General features: G+C 52.5%; 12 protein-coding genes across 12 annotated transcripts; 6 read left to right on the top strand and 6 right to left on the bottom strand.

The window, feature by feature from the left end:
• Positions 1 to 560: 560 nt before the first annotated feature.
• M409DRAFT_50642 (uncharacterized protein) lies at positions 561 to 2,042 on the top strand (the record flags this gene model as incomplete). Its single annotated transcript, XM_033811586.1, has 1 exon — positions 561 to 2,042. One exon carries the CDS (start codon positions 561 to 563, stop codon positions 2,040 to 2,042), a length of 1,482 nt encoding a protein of 493 aa, XP_033672939.1.
• An 835-nt stretch (positions 2,043 to 2,877) lies between these two features.
• Positions 2,878 to 4,571, top strand: M409DRAFT_18280 (uncharacterized protein; the record flags this gene model as incomplete). Its single annotated transcript, XM_033804432.1, has 3 exons — positions 2,878 to 4,287; positions 4,338 to 4,490; positions 4,542 to 4,571. 3 exons carry the CDS (start codon positions 2,878 to 2,880, stop codon positions 4,569 to 4,571), a joined length of 1,593 nt encoding a protein of 530 aa, XP_033672938.1.
• A 1,162-nt stretch (positions 4,572 to 5,733) lies between these two features.
• On the top strand, positions 5,734 to 7,037 carry M409DRAFT_18279 (uncharacterized protein; the record flags this gene model as incomplete). Its single annotated transcript, XM_033804431.1, has 5 exons — positions 5,734 to 6,061; positions 6,112 to 6,266; positions 6,319 to 6,420; positions 6,465 to 6,592; positions 6,650 to 7,037. 5 exons carry the CDS (start codon positions 5,734 to 5,736, stop codon positions 7,035 to 7,037), a joined length of 1,101 nt encoding a protein of 366 aa, XP_033672937.1.
• Positions 7,038 to 7,954: 917 nt separating this feature from the next.
• On the top strand, positions 7,955 to 10,034 carry M409DRAFT_63542 (uncharacterized protein; the record flags this gene model as incomplete). Its single annotated transcript, XM_033815647.1, has 6 exons — positions 7,955 to 8,192; positions 8,240 to 8,608; positions 8,659 to 8,905; positions 8,953 to 9,193; positions 9,257 to 9,563; positions 9,622 to 10,034. The coding sequence occupies 6 exons, from the start codon at positions 7,955 to 7,957 to the stop codon at positions 10,032 to 10,034; spliced, it is 1,815 nt and encodes a 604-aa protein (XP_033672936.1).
• Positions 10,035 to 10,098: 64 nt separating this feature from the next.
• On the bottom strand, positions 10,099 to 12,030 carry M409DRAFT_35706 (uncharacterized protein; the record flags this gene model as incomplete). The annotated part of the gene is made up of 6 exons (XM_033810431.1): positions 10,099 to 10,825; positions 10,886 to 11,095; positions 11,322 to 11,467; positions 11,530 to 11,623; positions 11,679 to 11,735; positions 11,780 to 12,030. 6 exons carry the CDS (start codon positions 12,028 to 12,030, stop codon positions 10,099 to 10,101), a joined length of 1,485 nt encoding a protein of 494 aa, XP_033672935.1.
• A 759-nt stretch (positions 12,031 to 12,789) lies between these two features.
• M409DRAFT_63541 (uncharacterized protein) lies at positions 12,790 to 13,794 on the bottom strand (the record flags this gene model as incomplete). Its single annotated transcript, XM_033815646.1, has 3 exons — positions 12,790 to 13,183; positions 13,231 to 13,403; positions 13,471 to 13,794. The coding sequence occupies 3 exons, from the start codon at positions 13,792 to 13,794 to the stop codon at positions 12,790 to 12,792; spliced, it is 891 nt and encodes a 296-aa protein (XP_033672934.1).
• Positions 13,795 to 14,470: 676 nt separating this feature from the next.
• On the top strand, positions 14,471 to 15,057 carry M409DRAFT_32798 (uncharacterized protein; the record flags this gene model as incomplete). Its single annotated transcript, XM_033810262.1, has 3 exons — positions 14,471 to 14,524; positions 14,582 to 14,651; positions 14,723 to 15,057. Coding segments are annotated over 3 exons (459 nt in total), but the record flags the coding sequence as incomplete, so codon positions are not given.
• Positions 15,058 to 15,193: 136 nt separating this feature from the next.
• On the bottom strand, positions 15,194 to 18,115 carry M409DRAFT_50638 (uncharacterized protein; the record flags this gene model as incomplete). Its single annotated transcript, XM_033811585.1, has 1 exon — positions 15,194 to 18,115. The coding sequence occupies one exon, from the start codon at positions 18,113 to 18,115 to the stop codon at positions 15,194 to 15,196; it is 2,922 nt and encodes a 973-aa protein (XP_033672932.1).
• A 1,019-nt stretch (positions 18,116 to 19,134) lies between these two features.
• M409DRAFT_18273 (uncharacterized protein) lies at positions 19,135 to 19,880 on the top strand (the record flags this gene model as incomplete). Its single annotated transcript, XM_033804430.1, has 2 exons — positions 19,135 to 19,227; positions 19,275 to 19,880. 2 exons carry the CDS (start codon positions 19,135 to 19,137, stop codon positions 19,878 to 19,880), a joined length of 699 nt encoding a protein of 232 aa, XP_033672931.1.
• Positions 19,881 to 20,341: 461 nt separating this feature from the next.
• On the bottom strand, positions 20,342 to 21,308 carry M409DRAFT_63540 (uncharacterized protein; the record flags this gene model as incomplete). The annotated part of the gene is made up of 4 exons (XM_033815645.1): positions 20,342 to 20,428; positions 20,479 to 20,907; positions 20,942 to 20,946; positions 20,999 to 21,308. 4 exons carry the CDS (start codon positions 21,306 to 21,308, stop codon positions 20,342 to 20,344), a joined length of 831 nt encoding a protein of 276 aa, XP_033672930.1.
• An 873-nt stretch (positions 21,309 to 22,181) lies between these two features.
• M409DRAFT_18270 (uncharacterized protein) lies at positions 22,182 to 22,466 on the bottom strand (the record flags this gene model as incomplete). The annotated part of the gene is made up of 2 exons (XM_033804429.1): positions 22,182 to 22,244; positions 22,296 to 22,466. The coding sequence occupies 2 exons, from the start codon at positions 22,464 to 22,466 to the stop codon at positions 22,182 to 22,184; spliced, it is 234 nt and encodes a 77-aa protein (XP_033672929.1).
• A 1,375-nt stretch (positions 22,467 to 23,841) lies between these two features.
• On the bottom strand, positions 23,842 to 24,456 carry M409DRAFT_18269 (uncharacterized protein; the record flags this gene model as incomplete). The annotated part of the gene is made up of 1 exon (XM_033804428.1): positions 23,842 to 24,456. One exon carries the CDS (start codon positions 24,454 to 24,456, stop codon positions 23,842 to 23,844), a length of 615 nt encoding a protein of 204 aa, XP_033672928.1.
• Positions 24,457 to 24,563: the final 107 nt, after the last annotated feature.

Raw genomic sequence — 24,563 nt, 5'->3', positions numbered from 1 at the left:
TACTTCTTAAGCCTCTAATTAAGGTTACGCTTTACTTAGGCGGCCGCCTACGAGTACTATACGACGAGGATATTAAAGTCGTCTTTAGTAATTAAGTAGTACTCGCCTTTAGTCGTAGGGCGGCGGTATCTATATAGATTATTAGTAACGGCTTTACGAACACTTTAGGCGAGTATATACCGTGTTTAAGTCGCTATACTCGCTATTATCGCTATTATCTTTAGATTACGAGTAGTACGAGTAGTTTAAAGCGAGTACGAAAGTAGCGGCGTATAAAGTTATACTAGAGCGATAATAGGCGTTTAAATAGTATTATTTTCAGTGAAGGAGAGGTTTAAGTGAAGCGAGAAGTAAAGTAAGGTCTATCTAATAACAAGGATTAAGGGTCAATCGAGCACCTGCCTAGGTCATGTAGGTTGAGATATTATTAGGTGCGGCCTGCCGTCACTTTCGGGATGAAGTCCTGGCGATCGCCGAACCTTGCCGGGTCTTTACATCAAGACTTCAGGAAATCCAGCTGCACCTCCTACGAACCGCATGTCGCCCACTGCACGTTCCCAATGCTTCAGCGCCTGCCTCTTACGGCGTCTCTAACTGCACTCGATACTGGATCGATATGTTTGCGATGTGCCAGGCGGATAGCGCGACAAAATGCAACCCTGAGACGACCCTTCTCTAATGCCGTCCGAGCGAGGCAGGTTGCCATTGCGAAAGATGAGGAGGTGGACAAGAGGTTCTTCTGGGCGAATGCGTTTCATACCAGCAAGCAGAAAGAGTCAGAAATATCAGAGAAAGCACACTCGGTGAGGGAAGGGCTGCGAGAAGCACAGGATGCCACACCAGCTGCTTCACAGGGGCCATTGGCCACAGCTATTGAAGAACCACCACATCGCCGGCGGAAACGGTTAAAAGCAGCTGCGATTGTGGACAACACTGTAGAAAAGCCTCTCCCACCAGATGCGTCGTCGACGCTTTCTCGAGATGCTGCTGCGGCACCAGCGAAGTCGCTGCGAAGGCTGATCTCGACATATCTCGCCTTGTCCAAGCCACGACTGGCCTTCCTTATCGTTCTTACGACAACCGCATCATATTCCATATATCCTGTCCCGGCGCTTTTAAGTACATCGGTCACGGATGCGCCCTCACTCAGCACGCTCACGCTGCTGTTCCTCACCACTGGAACATTTTCATGCATTGCATCAGCCAATGCATTAAACATGCTGTTCGAGATCAAACATGATGCGAATATGAGCCGGACGAAGAACCGGCCGTTGGTACGAGGGCTTCTCACCAAAAGAGCGGCAATACTCTTCGCGATCGCAACAGGGATATTTGGCACTGGTCTGCTGTGGTATGGAGTGAATCCTACCACTGCAGTTTTGGGAGCCAGCAACATCGCGCTTTACGGCTTCGCCTATACATTTTCCAAGAGAATCCATCCTGTCAACACCTGGGTCGGGGCGATCGTGGGCGCTATTCCACCCTTAATGGGCTGGTGTGCTGCGGCAGGGCAGTACAGCTCGACGGATGCATCCCTCACAAACCCTGACTCTATCGCAAAGGAGTTCAAAGAGCTTCTATTCACAGAACAAGCCATTGGAGGATGGCTGATTGCGGCTCTGCTGTTCGCGTGGCAATTTCCCCACTTCTTTGCGCTCTCGTACGGCGTGCGGCACGAATACGCAAATGCTGGATACAAGATGCTTACGTCGTCCAACATCCCGATGGCAGCACGCGTTTCGCTTCGTTACAGCTTCGTCATGTTTCCCATTTGCGCCGCACTGAGCTACTACGAAGTGACAGATCCAGCTTTTGTTGCTACGAGCAGCGTGATCAACGCATGGATGCTGCGGGAGGCGGTCAAGATGTGGAGGCTCAACGGAGAGAAAGGCTCGGCAAGGGCTTTGTTCTGGGCCAGCGTGTGGCAACTGCCTATTGTGCTGGTACTGGCCATGGTGCATAAGAAAGGGCTATGGGGACGAGTGTATGCGAGTGTGTTTGGTGAGGGGGATCTCGACGAATGGGAGGAAGAGGCATTGTAGGATAACGGTACAGGCACTGCTCACTTTAGCGGCACAATCACATGCTTCGAGGCTGTGTTCAGCTCCAATGGCGCACGTCCTTCCAGATAGGCGAATATCCTTTCGGTGATGTAGATGATGAGTGACATCAGAAAAGGGGTCCGGTGAGAGTAGGAATGTCGAGTTGCGTGTCGTGTTCACGGGAGAGGCCGGCAGGTTTTACCATGACAAGCTGCCTTGACGCTGCGTCGGTGGGGATATCTCAGGTCAATCTGCGAACGAGACCCTCTTAGATTGAACCTCTCCCGTCAAACACATCACCAAAGTACGTCGCCGCCTACAACATCATATTGTAGTGTTTTGAGAAGTTGTCGCCTTGTGGCCGCCCGCGCGCATATCGGCGGCTTTTGCCGATGACTCTTCTGACGACGCCGCATCTAGAGCTGCCGATTTCGTCTGCTACAAACACCTCCACCTCACCAACCCCCTCTATACCACCACCGCCGCCAAGAGACCATCTGCACCGCCATCGCGCATCGCCGTCCACTATAGCCAGTCCTTGATCGCACCACCACTCTGGCCGGCCGGCGAGACTACGCGGACCCTCCCCCAGCCTACGACATCCTCACTGGCGGAGCAGGCCACCATCACCTACATGCAAAGGCTATAGCGTCCGCCTCAGCGCAAGCCCACTGTCTGGCTTATTTGGCCCGACTCTTCCGCCCACCTTAGCATCAGCGACGAAAAGAGCGCATCACGGGACCATCTCTAGCTTATCAAACGACCAGCTATTCTCTTGGCTTGGGCAGCGAGCACCACTAAACCCATCCAGAGCCTTCGATATCGCATCGCCAGCATGGGTAATCAGCCGTCAAAAGAGAAGGACGGCAAGAGCAGCGGCTCACAAACACCTACGGGCCCGAGCCTCGACTCGTACCCATCTTTCAGCAAGTCGGATACCAAGGAATCAGCTCGCTCCTTCAGAAGCGCGCTGCGCACTAAGATACCGGGCAAATTGTCTACAGACAGCCCACGAGCTTCTACCACACAACTGGCAGGCGACTCGTCCACCACCAGCGTCGACAATGTGGATGCGCAGTCGGTCAAGTCAGCCACGAGTGGCAAGTCAGATAAGAGACATTCGAGGAATCTCTCGTCGGACACACCTCGCAGAGGCAGCTTGGCAGACGAAGATGAGCCACAACCGCCTCCCTCCCCGACCATGTCGGCTACTGTAGGAGGTGGACACAGCGAGATCGAAGAGGCGCAGCGAAGTGGGGAAGTTGACGCAGTTTCAGATGCACCTCCACAGGGAAACATCCATCAGTCGCACAACAAGGAACCCACGGAATCCATCCTGCTCAAGAAGAACGTGCCGAGTCAAGGAGCAGCTGCAGCTCTGGCCATCGCCGCAGAACCAGAACCTCGCGCTAGTACTGGAAACATGGAGATCGGCGCTCTCAAACCGTCCGACCTTGACGACATGATCAAGCGCCTTGTAGACGCAGGCTACGCAGGTAAAGTGACAAAGACTGTTTGTCTCAAGAACGCAGAAATCACCGCCATATGCAATGCCGCCCGAGAATTGTTCCTCTCCCAGCCGGCGCTTCTGGAGCTGTCGCCACCAGTGAAGATCGTCGGCGATGTTCACGGACAGTACACAGATCTCATTCGTATGTTCGAGATGTGCGGCTTCCCACCTAACAGCAACTTTCTCTTTCTCGGCGATTACGTGGACCGCGGGAAGCAGAGTTTGGAAACAATTCTGCTTCTGCTATGCTACAAGCTGCGATTCCCGGAGAACTTCTTCCTACTTAGAGGCAACCACGAATGCGCAAACGTGACGCGGGTCTACGGCTTCTACGACGAATGCAAGCGTAGATGCAACGTCAAGGTTTGGAAGACCTTTGTGGACACCTTCAACACCCTCCCAATCGCAGCCATTGTCGCAGGCAAGATCTTCTGCGTTCACGGCGGGCTCTCTCCATCCTTATCCCACATGGACGATATCCGTGGGATCGCCCGACCTACCGATGTGCCCGACTACGGATTGCTGAACGACCTACTGTGGTCTGATCCGGCCGATATGGAAGCAGATTGGGAGGCAAATGAGCGAGGTGTTAGCTATTGCTTCGGGAAGAAGGTCATCATGGAATTCTTACAAAAGCACGATTTCGACCTGGTTTGCAGAGCACACATGGTGGTTGAGGATGGGTATGAATTCTTCAATGAGCGAATTCTGGTCACAGTCTTCTCTGCTCCCAACGTGAGTCACCAAGTCGTGGAGAAGCACCCAAAAAGCTAACCTCGTGATAGTACTGCGGTGAATTCGACAACTGGGGAGCCGTTATGAGCGTCTCCGGCGAGTTGCTGTGTTCATTCGAGCTTCTGAAGCCTCTTGATTCTAGCGCACTCAAGAGCCACATTAAGAAGGGGCGGAACAAACGACAGAATATGCTCAACAGCCCAGTAAGTTTTAAGACTATCACATGCGTGTAGAAGGATGCTGACCGAATTCAGCCGGCGAGTCAATTCCCGCAAAGCTATTAGACTGCACCACGATCAACATGATGGAGACTCATGGCACGGAATACACCGCCAACCACCACTGGTCAAGGCTAAACAAATGACGAGGCAATCACTGCTTTCAAGCGACAGGGCTTTACTGGCCACCCGAACTCGAAGACTCATACATGAGCTTCTGATTTCCGCGTTCCAGGTAGGCAATATCATCTCTTTGCAAGACGAATGCGAACAGAGCGGCGGCGCGGCGGTACTAATGGAATTGGGGGAATCAAGCGTTTGAGGAGTACGGAAACGTCAAATTGTTGGGAAGAAGTTGGGTTCGATACCGAGGTCACATTGATGTGCAAAGGGTGGGGCGTTCAAAGGCAAGCACGGTTGGGACACAGTATCCTGCTGCCAGGCTGACTTGACTGCAGTCAGAGAGCAGCTCGAGGATCAGCAGAAACGGGAATGAGAAGTACGAGTCTAGAGATGGGATTCAAGGGTTGATGGTTTTCTGGCGTTTTAATGACTGTCCTGCGAGTGGGCCTGAAAGCAGGTGCGCTCTCTGTATTTGTTCTTTACTCCTCTAACTGAGACGAAGGACGTCGAATTGACGATGATGCTGCTTACTTAGTACGTAGTGGGTTTTGGTATTGTTTGCTCTTGTACTATTGTCGCCACTCTACGAGAATGACTTCGTGTTGTCACCAGACAGTACCTTCAGAGACTGAAGATTGTCCCTCAAGAAGATATGCTGGCTTCGTTCAAGCCCAGATGTGTTCAAAAGCTGTTGGAGACAACGATCTGCCAGATGTGATGCATAGTTGATGTCGAGGGCGTGACTGGCACAAGTGCTGGGTAGAGTAAAGGCTGCCTGCTCTCGCGTGTCTCTCGAAGAGAGCCTCGCGTTACCACAGTGGCCAGCACACGGACTGACAGCTCACAACGCAGGTCTGGCATGCGCACAAACTTCCTCGAGGGAGCCACACATGATGGTCGAATCATGCTACAAACAACATCTAGAAGCACCGGTCACCATGTTGGAATGAACCATTACCTCTATGAACCAGAAGGACCTCGAAGTGGAAAAGCCTTCTATCGAAAGACTGCGTGCGAACAAAGAACGATCTATAATATGAGAGAGAAGATTACACCAACTGTCAGCTCGGTGCTCTTGTGAGACCACAGCTGGTCCTGCGTTGCAATGGCTGGTCGTACATGCTGGCAGCCGCGACGGTACTTGAGGCTGATGGTGTCTGCTCTGGTCTGTTTTGCTTTCCTGGCTCAGGTTTCGGTTCTCAATACGGCGACGACGGCGACAGCGACAGCGACGCTTTCCGATCAGAATGCAACGGCTCGATATGCTACGAGGCAGCATGATGGACGCAATGTCGACGTGCACAACCAAGTCGCTGCGGTCAACGCAGGACATGGGGTTCAAGATTGGAAAACGCTCGCCGAACATGGCCTCGAAACACTCTCACCAAGCCCACACATCGACCACGATGAACTACCTACCCTCCTTACCAAGCGTATCCCACCCCTTCCCTTCATTGACACCGCCTACAAACAAGCCAAAAAGAAGGGCGAGAAGCTCCTCTGCGCACTCAAAGACCCCTCTCATGCCGGAGCGGCGGCGACATCTGGAATAGCATCGAGCAGTTGAGTGAATGGGGCTGGGTGAGGGATGTGGATGAGAGGGATGACGAGAAGGATTATTCTCACGTTGTGAAGGCGGTGAGTTTGGTTTGTTGAGGAGGTATAATGTTTGCTGATGCTGGTAATGTAGTGTCCTGGATTGGAACAGATTCTGGGGACGGACCTGACAGGCGGCAAGCAGAGGACGTGGGTTCACTCTCAGAGAGTTGAGAGGGAGGGTGTTACTTACTTTGTGAGTCTCGAATCGACCCCTTCCAACAAATGCTGACGAGACAGGCCACGGGAGGCGTCTACACGAACGTCTACTGGCCCTCGCAAGGCATCCTCATGGCCAACGACAACTACTCCCCCGCCTACCAATCCTCGCAAGGCAAAGGCGAAAAAGTCCCCTTCAAAGACGAGAAGTAAGTGAGCCCCTCCCCCATCCCCCGCCACAACCCAAACTAACCACTCCTTCTCAGAGGCACACCCCTCCCCCTCCCCGCCCTAAAACAATGGTCCACCATCAACGCCCTAACCTACGCCTCCCCACCCACCCCACGCTCCCCGCTCCGCTTCATCCTCCGCCGCAACATCCAGAACCCCGCGACTAAAGACCTCATCTCTACCGTTCTCAAGAAGAACAAAGCGGATGATGGAGGGCTGCCGCCGCTTTGGCCGGGTGTGGTGTTGACGGAGGGGGATAGTGGGTTTGCGGCGCTTGTGGCGAGTCCGAACCTGGGGGGTGTGGTTTGGTTGTTGATTCAGCATGGGGATGGGGTGGGAGCGAGGGATATTCGGAGTGTGAGGGTTTGGAGGGATGGGGGTGCGCAGTATGCGCCGACTTTGATGGTTGAGGTTGGGGGTTGACGGGCGTTCGAAGAGAACTCAGTATGGGCGTTACTGCATCGAGTTTGCTACGGTACGTACATACCGAAGCACGACTGATATTGATCCTCGAGGTCGTTCGGAGACCCCTTCCCTTCAATCCCGAGCTCCTTCCCCGCCTCCTTCTTCTCGCACCAAGAGATGCGCTCTCTTCCTTTCCATCCACACACCCAAGTCTGAAGTCCCGGACATCACGGACGGCAATTTCTGTTTCTTCCAGAGTACAGATGCGAATTGATGCAACATAGCGAGTGTGGAACCGGGCCAAGACTGGACACGCGACAAGTCGTGGCTCTCGTCACTTTTCTTGGCTTTTCGAGACGACTTCAAAGGTTGTTCGCCACAGGAACTGAAGATACCCGACCACAGGGAATGAAGAAGAAAATTGAGGAAAGACACTTTCTGCTTGTAGCCTGGAACTTGCTATCAATCATGATGCCCTGTCGAGCCTGAACGTTGAACCTCACGGTTGAAATTGGGCATGAGGCGAGATCCCATCTCGAAGCCAAGGACTGAAGCGTGGCGAATGCAATGGCCCCATTGACGCCAACGAGCCAACCTCTCAGCACGAACCCACAGCGTCTTGTCTTGTTCTTGCATTGTGCGGCTGTGGCAAGCATCCTCCACAATACCTCGATAGAGCGACGGCTTTCCAAGAGAAGTATTCCTGCCCAGTCACCAAGACGGACAACACTCCATCTTCTAGCATGACATACTGCAGCCGCTCTATGAAGATGGACTACCTAACGAACATCATCATACCGAGCGCCACGTGCTCATGGCTTGCCCTGGGAGGAAAGTATAAGGGTGTACTATCATACGCTTTCGTAGGTTTCTTGTCGGCGTAGCCTCTCACTTTTCTGTCCCTTGAACCTTCTTCTCTCAAGTCATCAAACAGCATGAAATCGAAAGAGGAGAAGTCTCAAGAACATTCGCCAGACTCCCACGATGAGGTCCAACGAGTCGAGAAGGCGAGACAGAGCAACCCCAGCGACCAACACTCCGGGTTAATCAACTCCTTCACCAAGTTGGGCGACCTTCCAGAATGGACCTGGGGCGGCAGCAAACTCAGCGGCAAGGCTCTGAACCGAGCCATCTCGTGGGTAGCTTCGTGTGGCTTCTTGATGTTTGGCTACGGTATGTGACGACTCCAAGGCACGCCATCACCGCTGACCATATGACAGATCAAGGCGTTCTTTCCGCTCTTCTGACACTCGATGACTTCCAGAAAGTCCTGCCACTGATGACACCACGTTCACGGGCGAATAATCTCTGTTGGCTCGACGCCCCTGAGAACAACATTCCTGACCCTTCCATGTGCACTGGCGATTCCAATACTCAGGCTGCTGCTGTGGCTATCTACCAGGTCGGGTGCTTCCTTGGAGCAGTCCTCATTCTCTTCTACGGGGAGAAGTGGGGAAGGAAGTCGTCGACTTTCTATGGGTCGATTATCATGATCATTGGGACGATCATGCAAGCTGCTGCGTTCGACTATGGCTTGTTCGTTGCTGGGCGAGTCGTTGGAGGTATTGGTAATGGCATGGTGACTTCAAGTACGTCTACGTCTACTTCTCGGAGTTTTCATATCGCTGACATCGTCCAGCAATCCCTACCTGGCAGTCTGAATGCACAAAGCCTGAGAAACGAGGCCGAGCAATCATCACTTCTGGAGCATTCATTACGTTCGGCATCATGATAGCCTACTGGATCGACTATGCCTTCTACTTCATCCCGGCTCTGGAAAGCTACAGCTCCGTCCGCTGGCGTTTCCCTATTATGTTCCAGTCATTTTTCACCCTGCTAGTCATGTGGAGATTGCTATACCTGCCGGACTCACCTCGTTGGCTTGCGTAAGTCATCTTATCTGGAAGTTGTATCAGAGACTGACGTTTTCCAGCATGCGAGGACGATACGACGAAGCTAAGGCAGTCCTTGCCCGCCTTGACGGAGCCGACATCAACTCCGAAGCCGTCAATGTGGAGATGACCAACATCAAAGAGGCCCTCGAGGTGCAAAGCGCCGGTGGAGGCTTCAAGATGAAGGAGTTGCTCCAGAATGGTCCTAGCCAAAACTTCCGCCGGACGTTGCTGGGAGTCATGGCGCAGTTCTTCCAGCAGATTTGTGGGATCAATCTTATCGTACGTTTCGACACGTGTAGGCGTATGGGAGGCGGACAGCTGATTAAACTTTCATCATTCCAGACTTACTACGCGACCTACGTCTTTGAGAATTCTCTAGGGTTTGACGCTGGCATGTCCCGTCTCCTGGCAGCTTGCAACGGCACGGAATACTTCCTCGCCAGCCTGATCGCAATCCCCATCATCGAGCGAGTCGGCCGTCGGAAGTTGATGCTCTTCGGCGCCTTTGGCATGATGGCCTCCATGGCGATCCTCTCAGGGACATCTTCTACCGCGACGATCAACGAGTTCAACGCCCCTGTGCTAGACACGAGCTACGGCGTCATCGCTACAGTCTTCCTCTTCGGCTTCAACACGTTCTTCGCCATTGGTAAGGCCCATCGCACCGCCTCGTTCCCTGCACACACGTACTGACAACCCTCCTCAAGGCTGGCTCGGCATGACCTGGCTCTACCCAGCAGAAATCACCAACCTCCGCATCCGCATCCAAGCCAACGCCCTCTCAACCTGCTCCAACTGGCTCTCCAACTTCCTCATCGTCATGATCACCCCACCCGCCTTCGATAACCTCCGCTACAACACGTACACCATGTTCGCCGTCTTCTGCGCGGCCATCATCCCTTCCGTGTGGATCTTCTTCCCGGAGCCGAAAGGTCGGTCGCTGGAGGAGCTGGATGTGGTTTTTGCGAGTGCGTGGGAGAAAGGGGTTAGTCCTGTGAGGCAGGCGAGGGAGATGTCGAAGCTGGAGGGGAGTGAGTTGGATGCGGAGATTGTGAGGTTTTTTGGGGGTGATGTGGAGCAGGCGATGAGGAGGAACGGTGCCAGAACCTCCGCCCTTTAGAATCAGTAAATGCTATATTCAGGGCCTGCGGATGGTTCACAAAGGAATCCGTGAGTGAGGGGAATCAGCCCGGGAAATGTCGAGAAGCGTCGAGATCGAAGAGGTCTGGCAGCGAGCAGTCGAAGCCGACGTTCAGAATCATTCCCAAGTCATTGTTGTTGCGAGACGTGTCGAGGTCGAACTGCAAGAGGGTCAGTGTGACTGGTGGTTTGCTGGCTTCGGTGAGAGATCTCACCAGATCGTGGGTAAAGTCGGCGTCACGAAGGGGCGGTCCATCTTGTGCTTCAATGGCGGACGGCTCACTGCGTGAGATTGATGTGATCTCGCTCTGGTGAGCTAATCGTTCATTCGTAGAGTGGTCCGCTCCTTCGTTGCTGAGAGGCCTCGCATGGCTGGCAAGGTTCCTCGATTCTTCCAGCAGCCTTTGTGTCTCTAAATTTACGCTTTGGTCAAGCTTTCTATGACCTCGCATAGCTTTCTCCAGTAGGACCTCCAACTGCGCTCGATCATCGACATCCCGATATAGTGCCAGATACACAAGTAATATGGAAATCGCACAGAACGTGAAGTATGAAGTCGTCCAGAAGACCGTGTTGTACGTGGTATCTTCAGCGATGTCTGCTGCAAACGAGGCCATGTGCACTGCGGCTTGGACACATTTCTGAACAGCGGTAGGGGGAGGCGTCTCGCGAGACATGTTTGCTTCAGTGCGGAGGAACTCGCTGAGGAGGCTTCCACGATACATGAGCATGGTAGCGAAGTGATATGTCATTCGGACAGTCCGCTGTTGTCTATAGCGAACATTCATATGTCAGCTGGAGTGGTAAGGGGCCGTGTCGATTTGGTCTGACCGTTTAAAGCTCCAGGGAACCTCGAAGAGAGTGTTGTCATCTGAGGAGGTCTTGGTCCTATTGTCGCCAGGGTGGAAGAAAGTTGGCGTTTCTTTAAGCCAACGTTGAAGGCTCGCCTCAAATTCATGAACGTGGTCTTCGAGCCATGTTGTTTCTTGGGATGTTGCTGGATATAGCTTTCTCATGACAAGGCCAATGATCTTCACCAACCTACAATCGCCGTCAGAGAAATTTACACGAAGCCCATCCTGGATGAACCTACTTGACGTGTGCCACCATGCCCGTCATGAGCTTCCGCTCTTGTGGCTCGAGGCCCTGAGGCTCCATGGTCGAGTCTCTTGGCAAAGGGATTGTAATGTCGTCCTCGTGAATCATCATTGGGCGTCCTAGTGCGGTTGATAGATACCTATCGAGCATGAAAATAGCCCAGAAGCACGATGCCCGTATCGTCTCCTCGAAGGAATCAGCTTGAGCAGGTTGAGGATGCTGTTTCTGGAAGCCAATGATTTGACCCATTCTTATAGCCATGCCTAATGAGAGCCAAGCTGTGTTGAAGTGGTTCATCGTGAGGAGCAGCTGGCACTGTGTGATGGTCAGAATGATGTTTGAGCTTGAAGGCGAGGAAAGACGACTGGGCAACACACTTCTAGGGTGAATGCCTGCACAGCGGCTACCGTTGGTGGGAACGTTGCAGCTACTTTTGTCAAGCGTGACTTCGCTGCTCTGTACAGTCTGGTGCTGCGAAGATGTCAACTCGCGCTATCCTGCGACAGCGGAAAACACAAAAGCCTACGCTTTAGTTCTATAGGAAGAGAATTCTTTGTTCTTCCACGAAGGATACCATATACATCTGAACATCTCAGCGTTGGAAACTGCTGTGGAAGATGGACCTACCCGAGCCCAACGACAAGCAATAGCAATGACATGTTCACGTCGTCGTTGAGAAGACTTTCGTCGTCTGAGTACAGGCGGGTGACCAGAGACTGCCACTGTTGCCGTGGCACATATCGATAAGTTACTTGAGCATGCTCGGCAAAGCACTCCAGGTAAGACATTGTCGTAGTTTGATCAGGCAATACGACCATCGGGCTTTTGTCATCATCAGGAAGGACACACTCGGCCGGTTGTGAGATGTATCTTGGCATAGCGTGTCCAGCAGCGCTGAGATGTTCGTACACACGCATTAGGAAGCCTCGCGCGCTCGCATCGCCGGTAAGACTCTGTGGCGAACATTGTTGAGCAGCTACATTACCCGGCGTAGCTAGTGATGCCTGACTTCCTGCTGCATTGGTCGTCAGAGGAGACGGCTGGCCGTTACTGGTGGTCTTCCTGCGCTTTGGGGCTCTGTGGTAAGCCGTGTCGTAAGTGCATGCTGTTGCGATGCATCGTATCAGCACTCAAATTGTAGCCGCCGGAATAGTTGAAACGCATACAAGCTGCCGTTGTGACGCATTTCTGGCAAGGCTATCGAGCAAGTTCAGACGTGGCAACATGGAGTCGTCGTGAAAAGCGTACTTGCTCTCCGTCGCATCTCGACTTCCTCTTACAAATGTCGCATGCTCGTGTTACATATTTCCGTCCACTGGACATTAATGATGGCCTTGGTCCGAGCTCCTGGAAGGAAAGACCACCGGTACTGTTCATGATACCGCTGTGGCGAGCATACGAGAAAGGAATTGAAGACGAGATGGGACGGAAATTGAAAGACGATGTTCGGAAATGTGCACGCCGAAAAATCCTGGAGAAATTCACGTGACACTGTCTCAGCAATTCAGGGGTCATTTTTCTAACTAATTTGAGTCTGGTGCCCTCTACTTGTCTCACACACACACTCTCTCTCCCCGACTTCCCACTACCACCCAGTATCTCTCTCCTCCATGATCGCAATCACAGGCGTCGAATCCCTACATCTTCGCTTTATGCGGCTCACTGGTAGACTCTTCCCCAAACCAAAAGTCGAACCATCTCACGATGCCGTCCAAGCTTTGCTCCTTCACCCAGCGCTCGTATGGCTTCTCCAAATCGCCCCTCAGGGCGAAGCCATGTTGAACGCCAGAGAACAGCTGAAGATGGTACTTCTTACCGTCTTGGCGCATGATTTCCAGGGCGAGCCGCCTTGACGCGGTATCGAAAGTGTGGTCAATTTCGGAACAGGATAAGAAAAGTGGTCGCTCTAGCTGCCTGAAGTGATGCTCTTTCAAGAATGCAGGATGGGCGAAAGCTCCCACCGAGCAAACAGGCTCATTCCCATCCACAGATGCCAGAGACTTGCATACGTATGGCGCTCCAAAGCAGTAGCTACATGCTGATGAGCTAGCAGTCCGAAGTATGAGATACTGACTCACCCAACGCAAGCATATCTTGTACTTGTCGTACCAAACTGCTCCTTCACAGCAGAAATCCATTTGGGAACAACGCTGTCTGCAAAGGCAGTGTGTTTCCTCTTCCAGGCCTCGTAGTCGAATCCAGGATCGGAAGTCGTGTCCGATCGATTCCGCCTATGCTTCCATACTGGATCCTGTCGAACGGTTAGGTATGCGATTCACATCTTGGCGTAACCTCCTGGGTTCATGGTGCCCACATACGCCTCTGAAGTAGTCCAGTCCAATGGTCAAATAACCACGCTCAGCAAAGGCATCCATCACAAGCAGGCCGTTCGTGAACATGCCCCAAACATCTGGATAGTACAGCAGAATATGACGGTTGCTCTGCTCCGGTGTTGGTCTGGCCAGGTACGTCTCGACGCCAGCTAAAGTGATGAAGGATCCTTGCGGTCTGCCTGTGTGGATTGAGCCTTTCAGACAGCATTCGCCTGAAGGCTTAGCCAGAAATGGGGGATCGAATGCAGCGAAGGGACGATCCTTGGAACGCTCAGCAAGTCGCGAAGGGTTATGTTGAGAGCTGAACATGATCTCATAAGATAGTTGGATGCTTCCTAACGATGATGATGATCAGGTCCTGATGATGAATTCGTCAATGCGGAGTGAAGGAGTTACGAGTACTGCACACGAGGCAAACCTGCCAGCCGAATTCACTGCCTCAGGTAGCCTTTCCCGGAGATGCCTCTCGGAAAACGGAAATCGTTGTTTAGCAGATGTGGCAGGACAGATGCGAAAATCGGTCCTCTACTCCTCCTATGAGGATCTCGTGTTTCCTTCATCATTGAGGATGGACGACATCGGCAACTTGATCGGCACCTGAACATCGCCACTCCTCCACATGCGGAGGTCTATCTGCGGGGTTGAGACTGGGAGAAGTTGTCCAGCAACGGAATAACTGGATTTCCGGGACCCCACCGCATCCTGCAGGTTTGTCTATGGAACTCGTTCCTAGGAAGGGAACGGTGAACGAGCGGGCTCTGACTTGTCTGCTTCTCACTTCTTCGTTGGTATCTCGCGCTTTGCGGAGAAAGACATCAAGTCGTCAACAACGACAAACATTTCCATCTGCTTCAACGACATGCCTCAAGACGACGTAGCTTCGGCGGAGAAAGCCTTGGAATTGGCCTCCCATCATGTCGAGGAAAAACCATCGCCTACGGATACGACCAAAGATGAGGTCGGATACAAAGAGTACTTGGAGAGTTTGGACATAGAGTTCTCGCGAAAGGAAGAGCGCTGGGTTCGCTGGAAACTCGATGTTGGGGCTGGCATGATCATTCAAGACGAACTCTATGCTAACCATTCGCGTTGACAGTTGATCATTCTGCCGATTTTCCTTGTTACGCAACTGCTACAGTTTCTCGACAAGACCGCCCTGAACTACGGTATGTGTGAAAGATAGTACGCCTATCCGAGATAGACGGAGACCATAGCTAATATTCTTCTACTTGGACAGCCAACATATTTGGCTACCAAAAGGCGCTCGGCCTGAAAGGACAGCAGTTCAATTACCTCTCGGCGATGGTCTACGCTGGATACTTCTTCGGAACGTATCCAGCCGGACGACTGATCGGTCGCTACCCGGCGCAGCGTGTCATGGCAGTGTCATGTCTGATCTGGGGCCTCTTGGTAGTGCTCCTCACGCAAGCTCGCACCTTCAGCAGCGCCTTGGCCGTGCGGTTCTTCCTTGGAGTATTCGAAGCAGCAGTCACGCCAGGCCTCACGTTAATGACGGGCTTCTACTACACCCGTCGTGAAATACCCCTGAGACAATGTATCTGGTATTCTGGGACGGCCGTCCAACGCCAATTTGCCTATATAATTCTGCATTTTGTAGCCTGCTGCCGTGAGTCTTCTCTGAAAAGCCGGCATTTTCTTTTTTGCCTCCTCTCTTGGTTGAATGCACGAGCCGTCCAACCTCTCACAGCTACTCGGAGCTGAGCTTGTCGGCTAGCTCTTGATCGAGAATGTCCTCCTTCAAGAAACTCCTCGGCGTGTTGTCGAGCTCCTCGACAGTGGGAACATTAACAGCCTCGTATGAGGCTTGCTGAGCGCTCGGGGTAAGGAGGAATTGCTCGTCGATGTCCACACTGTCAAAGTATGACAGAATCATGGGATAAATCGCAGGATCCCACGAAAACTTGGCCGAGTTGCTGAAGGTAGTCTCGATCAGGACATTGTTGAGCGACTCCGTTCGATCTTGCATGCTTCGCGGCTCTAGCGTCCAGCCAAGTCTCATCTGAAGGCCGTGAGTTGCATGGCCTATAGACACCATACTAACATTGCCAATGTCCCCTGAGAATGGTAGTGAGAGGAAGTCATCTGCATACTTCATCTCCACTGCGGTTAGTGGCCGGCAGTCGTCTCCACGCTCTTGAATCGCACGTTGGTAGAAGATCTCGCACGCAAGTCCTTGATCAGAGTCTACTGTCTCCCACAGCTTGTTGCATATGTTCTGCAATCTCCACATACGAGCAACACAAAATGAGTAGAGTTCATCGAAGCTCCAGGCATCGGGCATGGTTCCAGGTGTGCCGAACCAAGGCGCTTTGTCGTCTGCTGACCGGTCGAACTTCATCTCGAACTCGTTCTCCCACTGCTCAACCATCCTTAGCAGTGCGTCGGTGAAGTCTTCTGGCCAGGCACACTCTTTCTCAAAATGACTCTGCACAAGTCTATTGGCGACCTTGCCCCATGCTGCTTTTGCTTCCTCTGAAACTCCTGCATTAAATTCGCCGCTCAGAGCTTCGCTCCGCAGAACTGCGAATTGTTTCGCATCCACGACTTTGCCCCAATTGCCTTTCATCTCGAAATCGCGCTTTCGCTCCAATGCATTGACCCTGTCGAAGAACTTGAGCAGGTTGCGCTGGAGCGATCTCTTCGCTGCTCGCGACGTTGCTATGCGCATAGCAGCACGGTACTTTCGGATCTCTGGAAGGATGATGAGGAAGTGGTCTTTCTTCGCATACTGCACCACAAGAGCCACGAGAGCTGTGTTTCCCTTCGTGTGCCCCCATGCTGTCCCATCTTGATGCTCATGTGGATAATGTACAGCTTCAACACTCTGCGAGAAAGGTCCATAGTTCCCAACCATGTTGTACTTGTTGCCGGTGTACTGACAACGATACTTGGGTGCAGGGCACACCTTCTGCACGTATTCGACAATCTCCGCCTGCACCGCCGCATGGACGTCCTGGCTTATTGTAGAGGTAGAGCTGACTCCGTACCTCTTGCACTCGCTCTCGTGGCGACGCCTTAGCGCGGTCTTGACAATCTGGATAAATCCAGGATCCTCATCCTTCTTGTGCTGGTAACAGTCAGGGTGAAGATATCGCTGATCATGAAAAAGGATACGGGCGGCACAGAGAACCTTTTTTCCACAGCCATCATCGCAGTAGTGGTAAGACGATTGCTTCTGGTCCTCGGAATGGTTACATCCTACCACATAGTCTCCATCATGGACGAGCTGATTCGTCGAGTCGATAGCCTCTGCAAGGGCAAAATACGCGCGAAGAGCATCGTCGGTCTCTGCGTATACGGACTCTGCCTGAGCCACACATTCCATAGCCAGGCTTGCTCTTGGATCGTTGAGTATCAGCTTTCGAAAGTCGGTCCGGTGAAAATGCTTGCCAGGCACAATCTCGAATCGGATGCTGGATCCAGGGACAAAATGGGTTTTCAGCCCGTGATAGCCGCTTCCGGGTGGGAAGACGACAACCAATCTCTGGGTGTTAAATGTCCCTCTCGACAGGCTTGCATCCAGGTTCTTGTATAGTCTGCTCATCTTTTCTTTCGTTGCGTACAAGTTGGTGAGTTTGTACGACATGTAAACCAAGTGCTTCTCAAGGCCCATGAGCTTTTGACGAGCTGCAGGATCAGACATGTCCAATGTGTCTGTCACTCTCTTGCCAACGTCCAGATGTTCAGGTAGATTCGTCTTAGACTTTCCATCAGGCCACTCTCCCCTTGGAATGGGCACGCATTTTTGCGATGATCCAGTCTGACCAGATGTGGGAGGCGAGGACACGAGCGTAATATGATCGGGGAGCTCGGGATAGTCTTCGTCGAATTCCGGAACGGTGGCGCGGACGATCTGGTAGTACTCGAATGTGCCGGAAGCTTCGCTGAGATATGGAATCCTAAGAACCCAGCCGTCTCTCGTCCAGTTCGGCACTCTGACTTCAAACGCGTCGTCCACTATAATACTCTTGACCAATATACCAAGTTGTTGTACGAAACTCTTGTTGTCAACAGTAAGTGCAACAGCTTCCGTGTTGAATATGTTTTCCAACGCGGTGCCGACTTGCTCCTTGAGCTGTGCGTCGAAGTTCTCTGACCCAACCACTGTCACTCCGCGCACATCTGGACCAGCCTGAGCCCGGCTTTCATTCTTCGCAAGCATGAAACCGTAGCAGCCGCCTGTCCTGTAGACGACTGCGACGTCACCCGCAGCACCACTGGACGCAGATGATTTGAGATTCCTGCGGATTTTCCAAGTTTTATTGGCCGGACACGTCTGAAGCAGCTTCTTCAACTGTTGATGCAACGGTCTTCGGACCCATGACCCGCCATTTGGATCAATCTGGTTTTTCTCGATGAACTCGTTGACGAGCGCCACAGCTTCCAAGCCCCTCTTGCGGTAAGATGACTTTGGGCGCTTCTCAAGGGAATTGATGTCCTCATTAGAGATATCTGCATCTTCTTGCTGAATCAAGGGCCGCGAGCGACTGACAGATGCGGGAGCTGCTTTGGTCTTGACTTTCTTGGTCTTGCTCCCGGCAGTTGAAATGCCAGCCTCTGCAGGTTCAGCATCCGGCAATTGTGCAGCAGAGCGCTTTTTGGGTGGCATATTCACAGAATCGGACTGTGCTTTGATGTGAAGGTCGAAGCCGGGATCGGAACCCCTCGAGGCGAATAGCGGCGACTGACTTCTGATGACTCGGTGCAGCAGTGGGGAGCAAGTCAAACAGGGCTGAAAGTGCGAGAGATGGTTTGTGGCGGCGCAGTGCTCTTGCGGGACTACCGAAGCTAGCTGCGAGGAGAAGGCGTGTAGTTTATGGCAGATTGGTGCTGTTGAGTGCTGCTGCTGGGGGATGCTGAGATACCCTCAGGTGACTTGTGGCAGCTTGGTGCTGTTGAGTGCCGCTGCTGGGAAAATGCTGAGACACCCTTAGCTGACTTGTGCCAGCAGGATGTTGTTGAGTGCTGCTGCTGGGACAATGCTGAGACACTCTCAGATGACTTGTGGCAGCTTGGTGCTGTTGAGTGCCGCTGCTGGGGGATGCTGAGATACCCTCAGGTGACTTGTGCCAGCGGGATGTTGTTGAGTGCTGCTGCTGGGAGAATGCTGAGACACTCTCAGATGACTTGTAGCGGTTCGACGGGCGGCCGAGCTGTGATGGGAGTCGAGCGAGATATGTGCGCCAAGCTTTTTACAGTTCGACGCTGTACTGAGTCCGCGCCGGGATGTGAGATGAATTCCGGCAGATGTCTTCTGGTGGTCGGGGAGACCGAGTGCTCTCGCACTAGGATGGGACTGAAATGACAATAGGTGGATTTTGGCGGTTCGACGCCGGTCTCAGACTTCGTTAGGCCGCTGTAGAGATGGCCAGGCACCACTTCTGGACAGGTCTGTTTGCAGTGAAGTCCTGACAGGTTGGCTTTGAGCGGTGGTGAATTGACGGTTCTGGTGAGGGGAGCTGATTTCGTTTGTGTCTGGGGCACGTGTTTTGAGAACCTTGGCGAGTCCCCCTTTGCGTTTGCTGTCCGCTCAAACCACCGCGACCACCACCCATTTCGCCTTCGTTTACCGCAACCCTCTTTACGCTGAGCACCGTGCGTAACAGTGCCGCGACCAAAGTGTTCACCATGGCCGAATCATCGCAGCTCTCGGCGGTCGCTACAGTGTACGGCGACTTGTACAAGATAATGATGAATGAGTACTTCGCCGGTGACTTTGAGGTAATGACTGAGCCCGTACACGTGCCAGAGTATACTAAACTGTGCAGTCGAGTGACAAACTCGCATACCAGCTACTGAGACACGCCGACCTCCCTACCCTGATCCGCGCCCGGTGTCACATGGCCCTGGCTACTTCTCAAGCACCAGATATCATGGACTTCAAAGATCATGCTGAAGCAGCAGTGAAGATTCTCAAAGACGCCAAAGAGGACGGCTACGTGATCAGTGAGAGACATCTGGAAGAGGCAGAGAGGATCCTTGAGTCAGCGAAGCTTGACTACGAAGCGCTGAAGGAGGCACTCGAGGAAGAAGAGGTCGAACCTGGAGACGGCGAAGCAGCAGCGGCAGAGGGAGAAGAGGAGGGTGAGGAGAGTGTTGACATGTCGAAGGAGGAGGAGACGACCGAAAGCGAAGAGAACACGCTTGCATATGGAGAGACGGACATCGTGGAGAGTGAACAAATGGATACCGAGCATGCTACGTCTGAGGGCATTGAGCCGGAGGAAGACTTGCCAACAAACAGAGACGGTAGAGCTGGTGGAGGAGGAGGTGTCAGAGTCAGTCAAGGCTTGTTGACCTCTGAGAGAGATATACCTTCCGAGAGAGATGACCGTGGCGATGGTAGCGATGATACTGAACAACCAGGAGTATGAAGACAGTCGATCAAGTCAGACGGAGCATAACAAGAGGTGAGGTCGAGCAGAGTTCGACGAACGATCCGATCTCGCTTTCCACGGGCAGGGGCTTGGTGCGATATCGCTCGGTTGACGAGCACAAATGAAGGCAGCCGCAAGAGAGCATTATTGCTTTCCACTTCCACGTCGTCTCCTTTTTATTTTACTGTCTACCTTCACTTAGGTATGGATGCAGCCTAGACCTATCGAGCAGGCACTATGCTATCAACAGCATTGCTGGCTGCATTGAGCCGAGCCTCCTTTCTGAGAAAAAATTATCAAATTTGAGACATGCTGACCTCAGCCCGATGGAGGGCTCTCGCCCAATGCGAGACAGTCTTCGCTATCAAGTGTATTGCTGGCTGCATTGAGATGAGCCTCTTTTCTGAGAACTATCTACCAAGTTTGAGACATACTGACCTCCGCCCCTTCTCTTTTGGCTACAGATGATTATTTGGCACCCGCGTATTCTGTTCCGCAAGGCTGTCCTGTTTGAGCGCCGGTCTATCCGCCTTACCAGCTGTAGTCTACGGCCGTCAGCATACTGCAACCCTTCGAGACTCAGTAAACAACTTACACCCCCGTCCACCGGCATGATCAGCCCCGTAATCCACTTCGCCTCTCGACTACAAAGAAACAACACCGCATACCCAACATCCCACGCATCACCCTCCCTCTTCATCAGATTCTGCCCGATCCTCGCCATTCTCATCTCCTCCGTCATCCCCCGTCCCCTCACCATCGGGGTGAACACCATCCCCGGAGCAACACAATTCACGCGGATGTTCTCCTGCCCGTGCTGCGCCGCCATCGCGCGGGTCATTTGGATTATGGCGCCTTTAGTGGTCGGGTAGAGCAGTGAGGCGTTCCCGCCGAGCAGCCCGGAGACAGACGACATGTTGACAATGGAGCCACGACCGTTTCGACGCATGTAGGGGATTGTGTGCCGGACGGTGAGGACCATGCTGGTTAGGTTTCTGCACAGGTCGCGGTCCCAGGCGGTCATCTAGGGCGGTGGCGTCGCCCATGGCGCCGCCCACGCCGACTGTTGGAGTGATCAGCGATATCAACCGTTTAGACGGTAGAGGCGGATCAACCAATATTAACCAAGACATCCACCCTGCCAAACGCCTCCACGACCTCTTCCACGGCTCTCTTGACGCTCGCCTCGTCCGTCACATCAACTTGGAAAACCTCAGAGACTTCCCCTTCCGCATCGATCATCTCCTTGATGTCTTGAGCCCATTGGTCGTTCGGGTCGAACAGAGCGACCTTGGCTCCCTGTCTTGCCAGGAGAATGGCACAGGCGCGGCCGTTGCCTTTTTCGCCTTTGAATCTGGATCCTGCGCCGCTCACGATGGCCACGTCGCCGGCGAGGTCGAAAGCTGGTTGGGGTGTTGATGGCATGTTGGATGAAGTCTGAGCCGCTCGGGGTGAACAGAGCGATGTAGGAAGTACGTATATTGATGTGCTTCCACCCCGGAATTGATCGAAAGCTTTTCCGGTTGTAAGCTGGAGGGAATTCCGGATGGAAATGTGCTGTCGAGCACGAGCGGCAGCTTCGAGCAATCTCCACCCTGCTGCGAGGGAAATTTATCTTATGATGAGACATTCACTAGTAGTATCATGCGATTGTGGGTTTCGTCTATCAAGTTGATGCATTACTTCAGACTATGCCGAGAATGATTACCCCTGAAAGCCGAGTGTCCATAGTACATGTCGGAAATCCTTGTTTTCAAACTCAGTCTGATCTCCCATACCAGACTCGTTACTTCTCAACGTATCAGCCGGACCGTACTCGTGGCCTCGATGCTTGTCCACTGTCATCAAGTACGCTGCCCAAGTTAAGATTGTAATTCCTAAGAGAAGGCCATTTGGTGTACTCGCCGAGGAGCAGCAGATCGCAGCCCGTCTTGGTCGAGTATCCAGCCAAAAGGCCCGCAATCGCTGAAGAAACGTCTGCAGCCTGAGCCGCCTTAACAAGTAGCGGACCTGCAAGCTGCGCGGTGCTGGAACCAAATAGACATTATTAGCTCCGGACAGTATCAACCATGGCTCCTCAGTACCTACAAACTTAGCGTATTCGAGATGTTTCGATCAGTATAGGCGCCCATTCGCGAGGAGATCATCCCCAACGAGATGGCGAAGTCAACAGACTGTGCGTAAAGTAGCCAGCGGACCCCATATGTTTGATCGTAGGAGGTAAGCCATGCATGGGGAGGCCACAGTGCAGAGGACATTGATGACGGTGGCGGTCGCCAGCCTTGAGTTGGTTACGTTCTATGTGACGTTGCCGCCAACGAGTATTGTCACAATTTGCACGGCATCGCTAACGATTTCGAGCTGTAGACGTGTCAGTCGCAACCATCATAGAAAAACGCCATGAGTGCGTACCTCATTGATCTTTGTCGTTGAGAAACTCATCTCTCGAATGATCACAATGCCGGACGAGTTGACTATGCCGTTCGGAATTGCAGCAGCGACGATAGAGATAGAGAGCAGAATGGCCTTGGGGTCGGTCAGAGCAACTCCTTTCCGGACTTCTCGTTTTGATGCCTGTATCATTGCCAGCCACACGTTTCACCGCGATCAGGCATTCTCGCTCATGAAGAAGTCGGGCATTCGCCGGAGAGTCCGGGAGAAAGAAGTATATGAAGAACGCCCAGATCATCGCAATGCCGCCCAGAATGAAGAAGAGAATCTCCCAGCACTCTGGGCGAATCATTTCTATAGTTTTGGATTTAGGGACTCGTTATTCGACTTCGAAGATCAGGACAAGACTTCGTCGCAAGCACATTCAATTTCGTTAGTGACTCGTCATTCGACATGGGGGATCACAACAAGACTGCGTCGCGAGCACACTCAGTCTCTGCGTGGCCTCGTCGTTCGACATCGGAGATCAAAACGAAACTCCGTCGCAAGCACACTCAAGCTCTTCATAGCCTCGTGATTCGACATCGTAGATCAAAACAAAACTCTATCGCAAGCACACTCGAGCTCTTCATGGCCTCGTTGTTCGACATCGTGGATCGGGGTTAGACACCCTTGTACACGTTCTCAACCTCGTCGACGCTTCGTTGTTCGACTCGCCGTTGCTCTATACGGACCATCGTCCAAATACTTTTTGCCTTCTGATAAACACTCGTATTCGACGAAACGTTTCGACGTATGTCTTTTCATTGCTTACAGATGCCTTAATCGAGCATCACTTTTCGACCAGCGTGTTCGTGCTGCCGTCTAAGAACATATTCGTTCGACATCTTAATTCATTACAAGGAGCTGGTAAGCTTTGGAAATGCATTTCTGTTCGACTATGGTCGTTGGTAGTCGCCTTCCATTTGCCTCTAGATTCGGTATCAAGGTTCAATTTGAGTAGAAGGCAGACTTGGGAAAGCCTCGCCATTCGACAGCCTTAGTAGTATCGCCATCGTTGACGAGCTCCGTTGTTCGACATTTCGTTTCATTTCGAGGATGCTTCCCTACATGGATATCCTAGAGTCTGTTTCGTCTTTGCCTTTTTGGCGTGCATGTTCGACGCCGTTCTTTCAATCTAAGAGTACACACCGTGCAGGAAAAGCCTTCCTGTTCGACATTCTGTTTCTCGCACCGTCCGCGTGTTCGACGAATGTACTTGGGAACAGACATCCGTAGCACATAGGATTCGACGTCGAAGTACATCTTCGAAAGTGTGAAGACCCCTGCGTTCGACGAGGTTAGTTGTTTTGGAGCAGAAGATTTTAAGTATACTTTTTAATTTCAAAACAAATGACTATATAGTCCGCTTTTGTTGAATCCCATAGTCTCCGTAATCAGTATCGTACATCCCCATCCGCTTTTGTTGTGTACCTAGAAATACAAGTCAAGGAAACATCATAGTGTGAAAATCATCATCCAGCTTGCTCCATATATTGGTGTTCGACGAACTCCAATATTAGTAGCCTTAATCTCCCATGTAGCCCTCATCGCAGTATTCTCCCTCTCTAGTGATCGTCTCCGTGTTCGACGGCGCGACTTGCTGGCTGAAGGCGTTCGTGCCATTATTCGACACGTGAGCTTGGCTAGTGATGCCTGCGTTCGACGAACCACTTTGGTCTCCAGGGACGTTCTTGCTATTGTTCGACATACTGCCGTGGGCAACAGCCTCTCCGTTCGACGCAACAAGTTGCTTCTCCAAGAAAGTCTTGCCATCGTTCGACGCACTGCCTTGGACGGGGTCCTCTGCATTCGACATTCCGACTTGGTTGGTAGCCTCTCTGTTCGACGCAACGAGTTGCTTCTCCAAGAAATTCTTGCTATCGTTCGACGCATTGCCTTGGACAGCGTCCTCTGCATTCGACGTTCCAACTTGGTCGGCAGCCTTTCCATTCGACACACTGCTTTGGGAATCCAAAACTTTCGTCCGCTTGTTTGGCAGATCCATCATCGTGGCAGCCTCTCCATTCGACGATCCGACTTTGCCATCAGCGTCTATGTTCGACGCACCGCTCTGTCCGTCTGCGACTTTCTTGCGCTTATTCGACTTATCGATTTGGTCACCCACTTGGGTGTTCGACATCCGATCTTGGGCCAATGGTGTGTAGGTGGGATGGACTTGGTTCTTGGTCGAGCTGTTCGACGGCTGGCCATGAGGTCGAGGTGCAGCAGATGGGTGAGCCGGGGCGG

Source organism: Zasmidium cellare, assembly GCF_010093935.1.
Source record: "Zasmidium cellare ATCC 36951 unplaced genomic scaffold M409scaffold_4, whole genome shotgun sequence".
NCBI lineage: Eukaryota > Fungi > Ascomycota > Dothideomycetes > Mycosphaerellales > Mycosphaerellaceae > Zasmidium > Zasmidium cellare.
The sequence above is the reverse complement of the archived record's forward strand: the minus strand, read 5'-3'. Positions and strand labels throughout refer to the sequence as shown.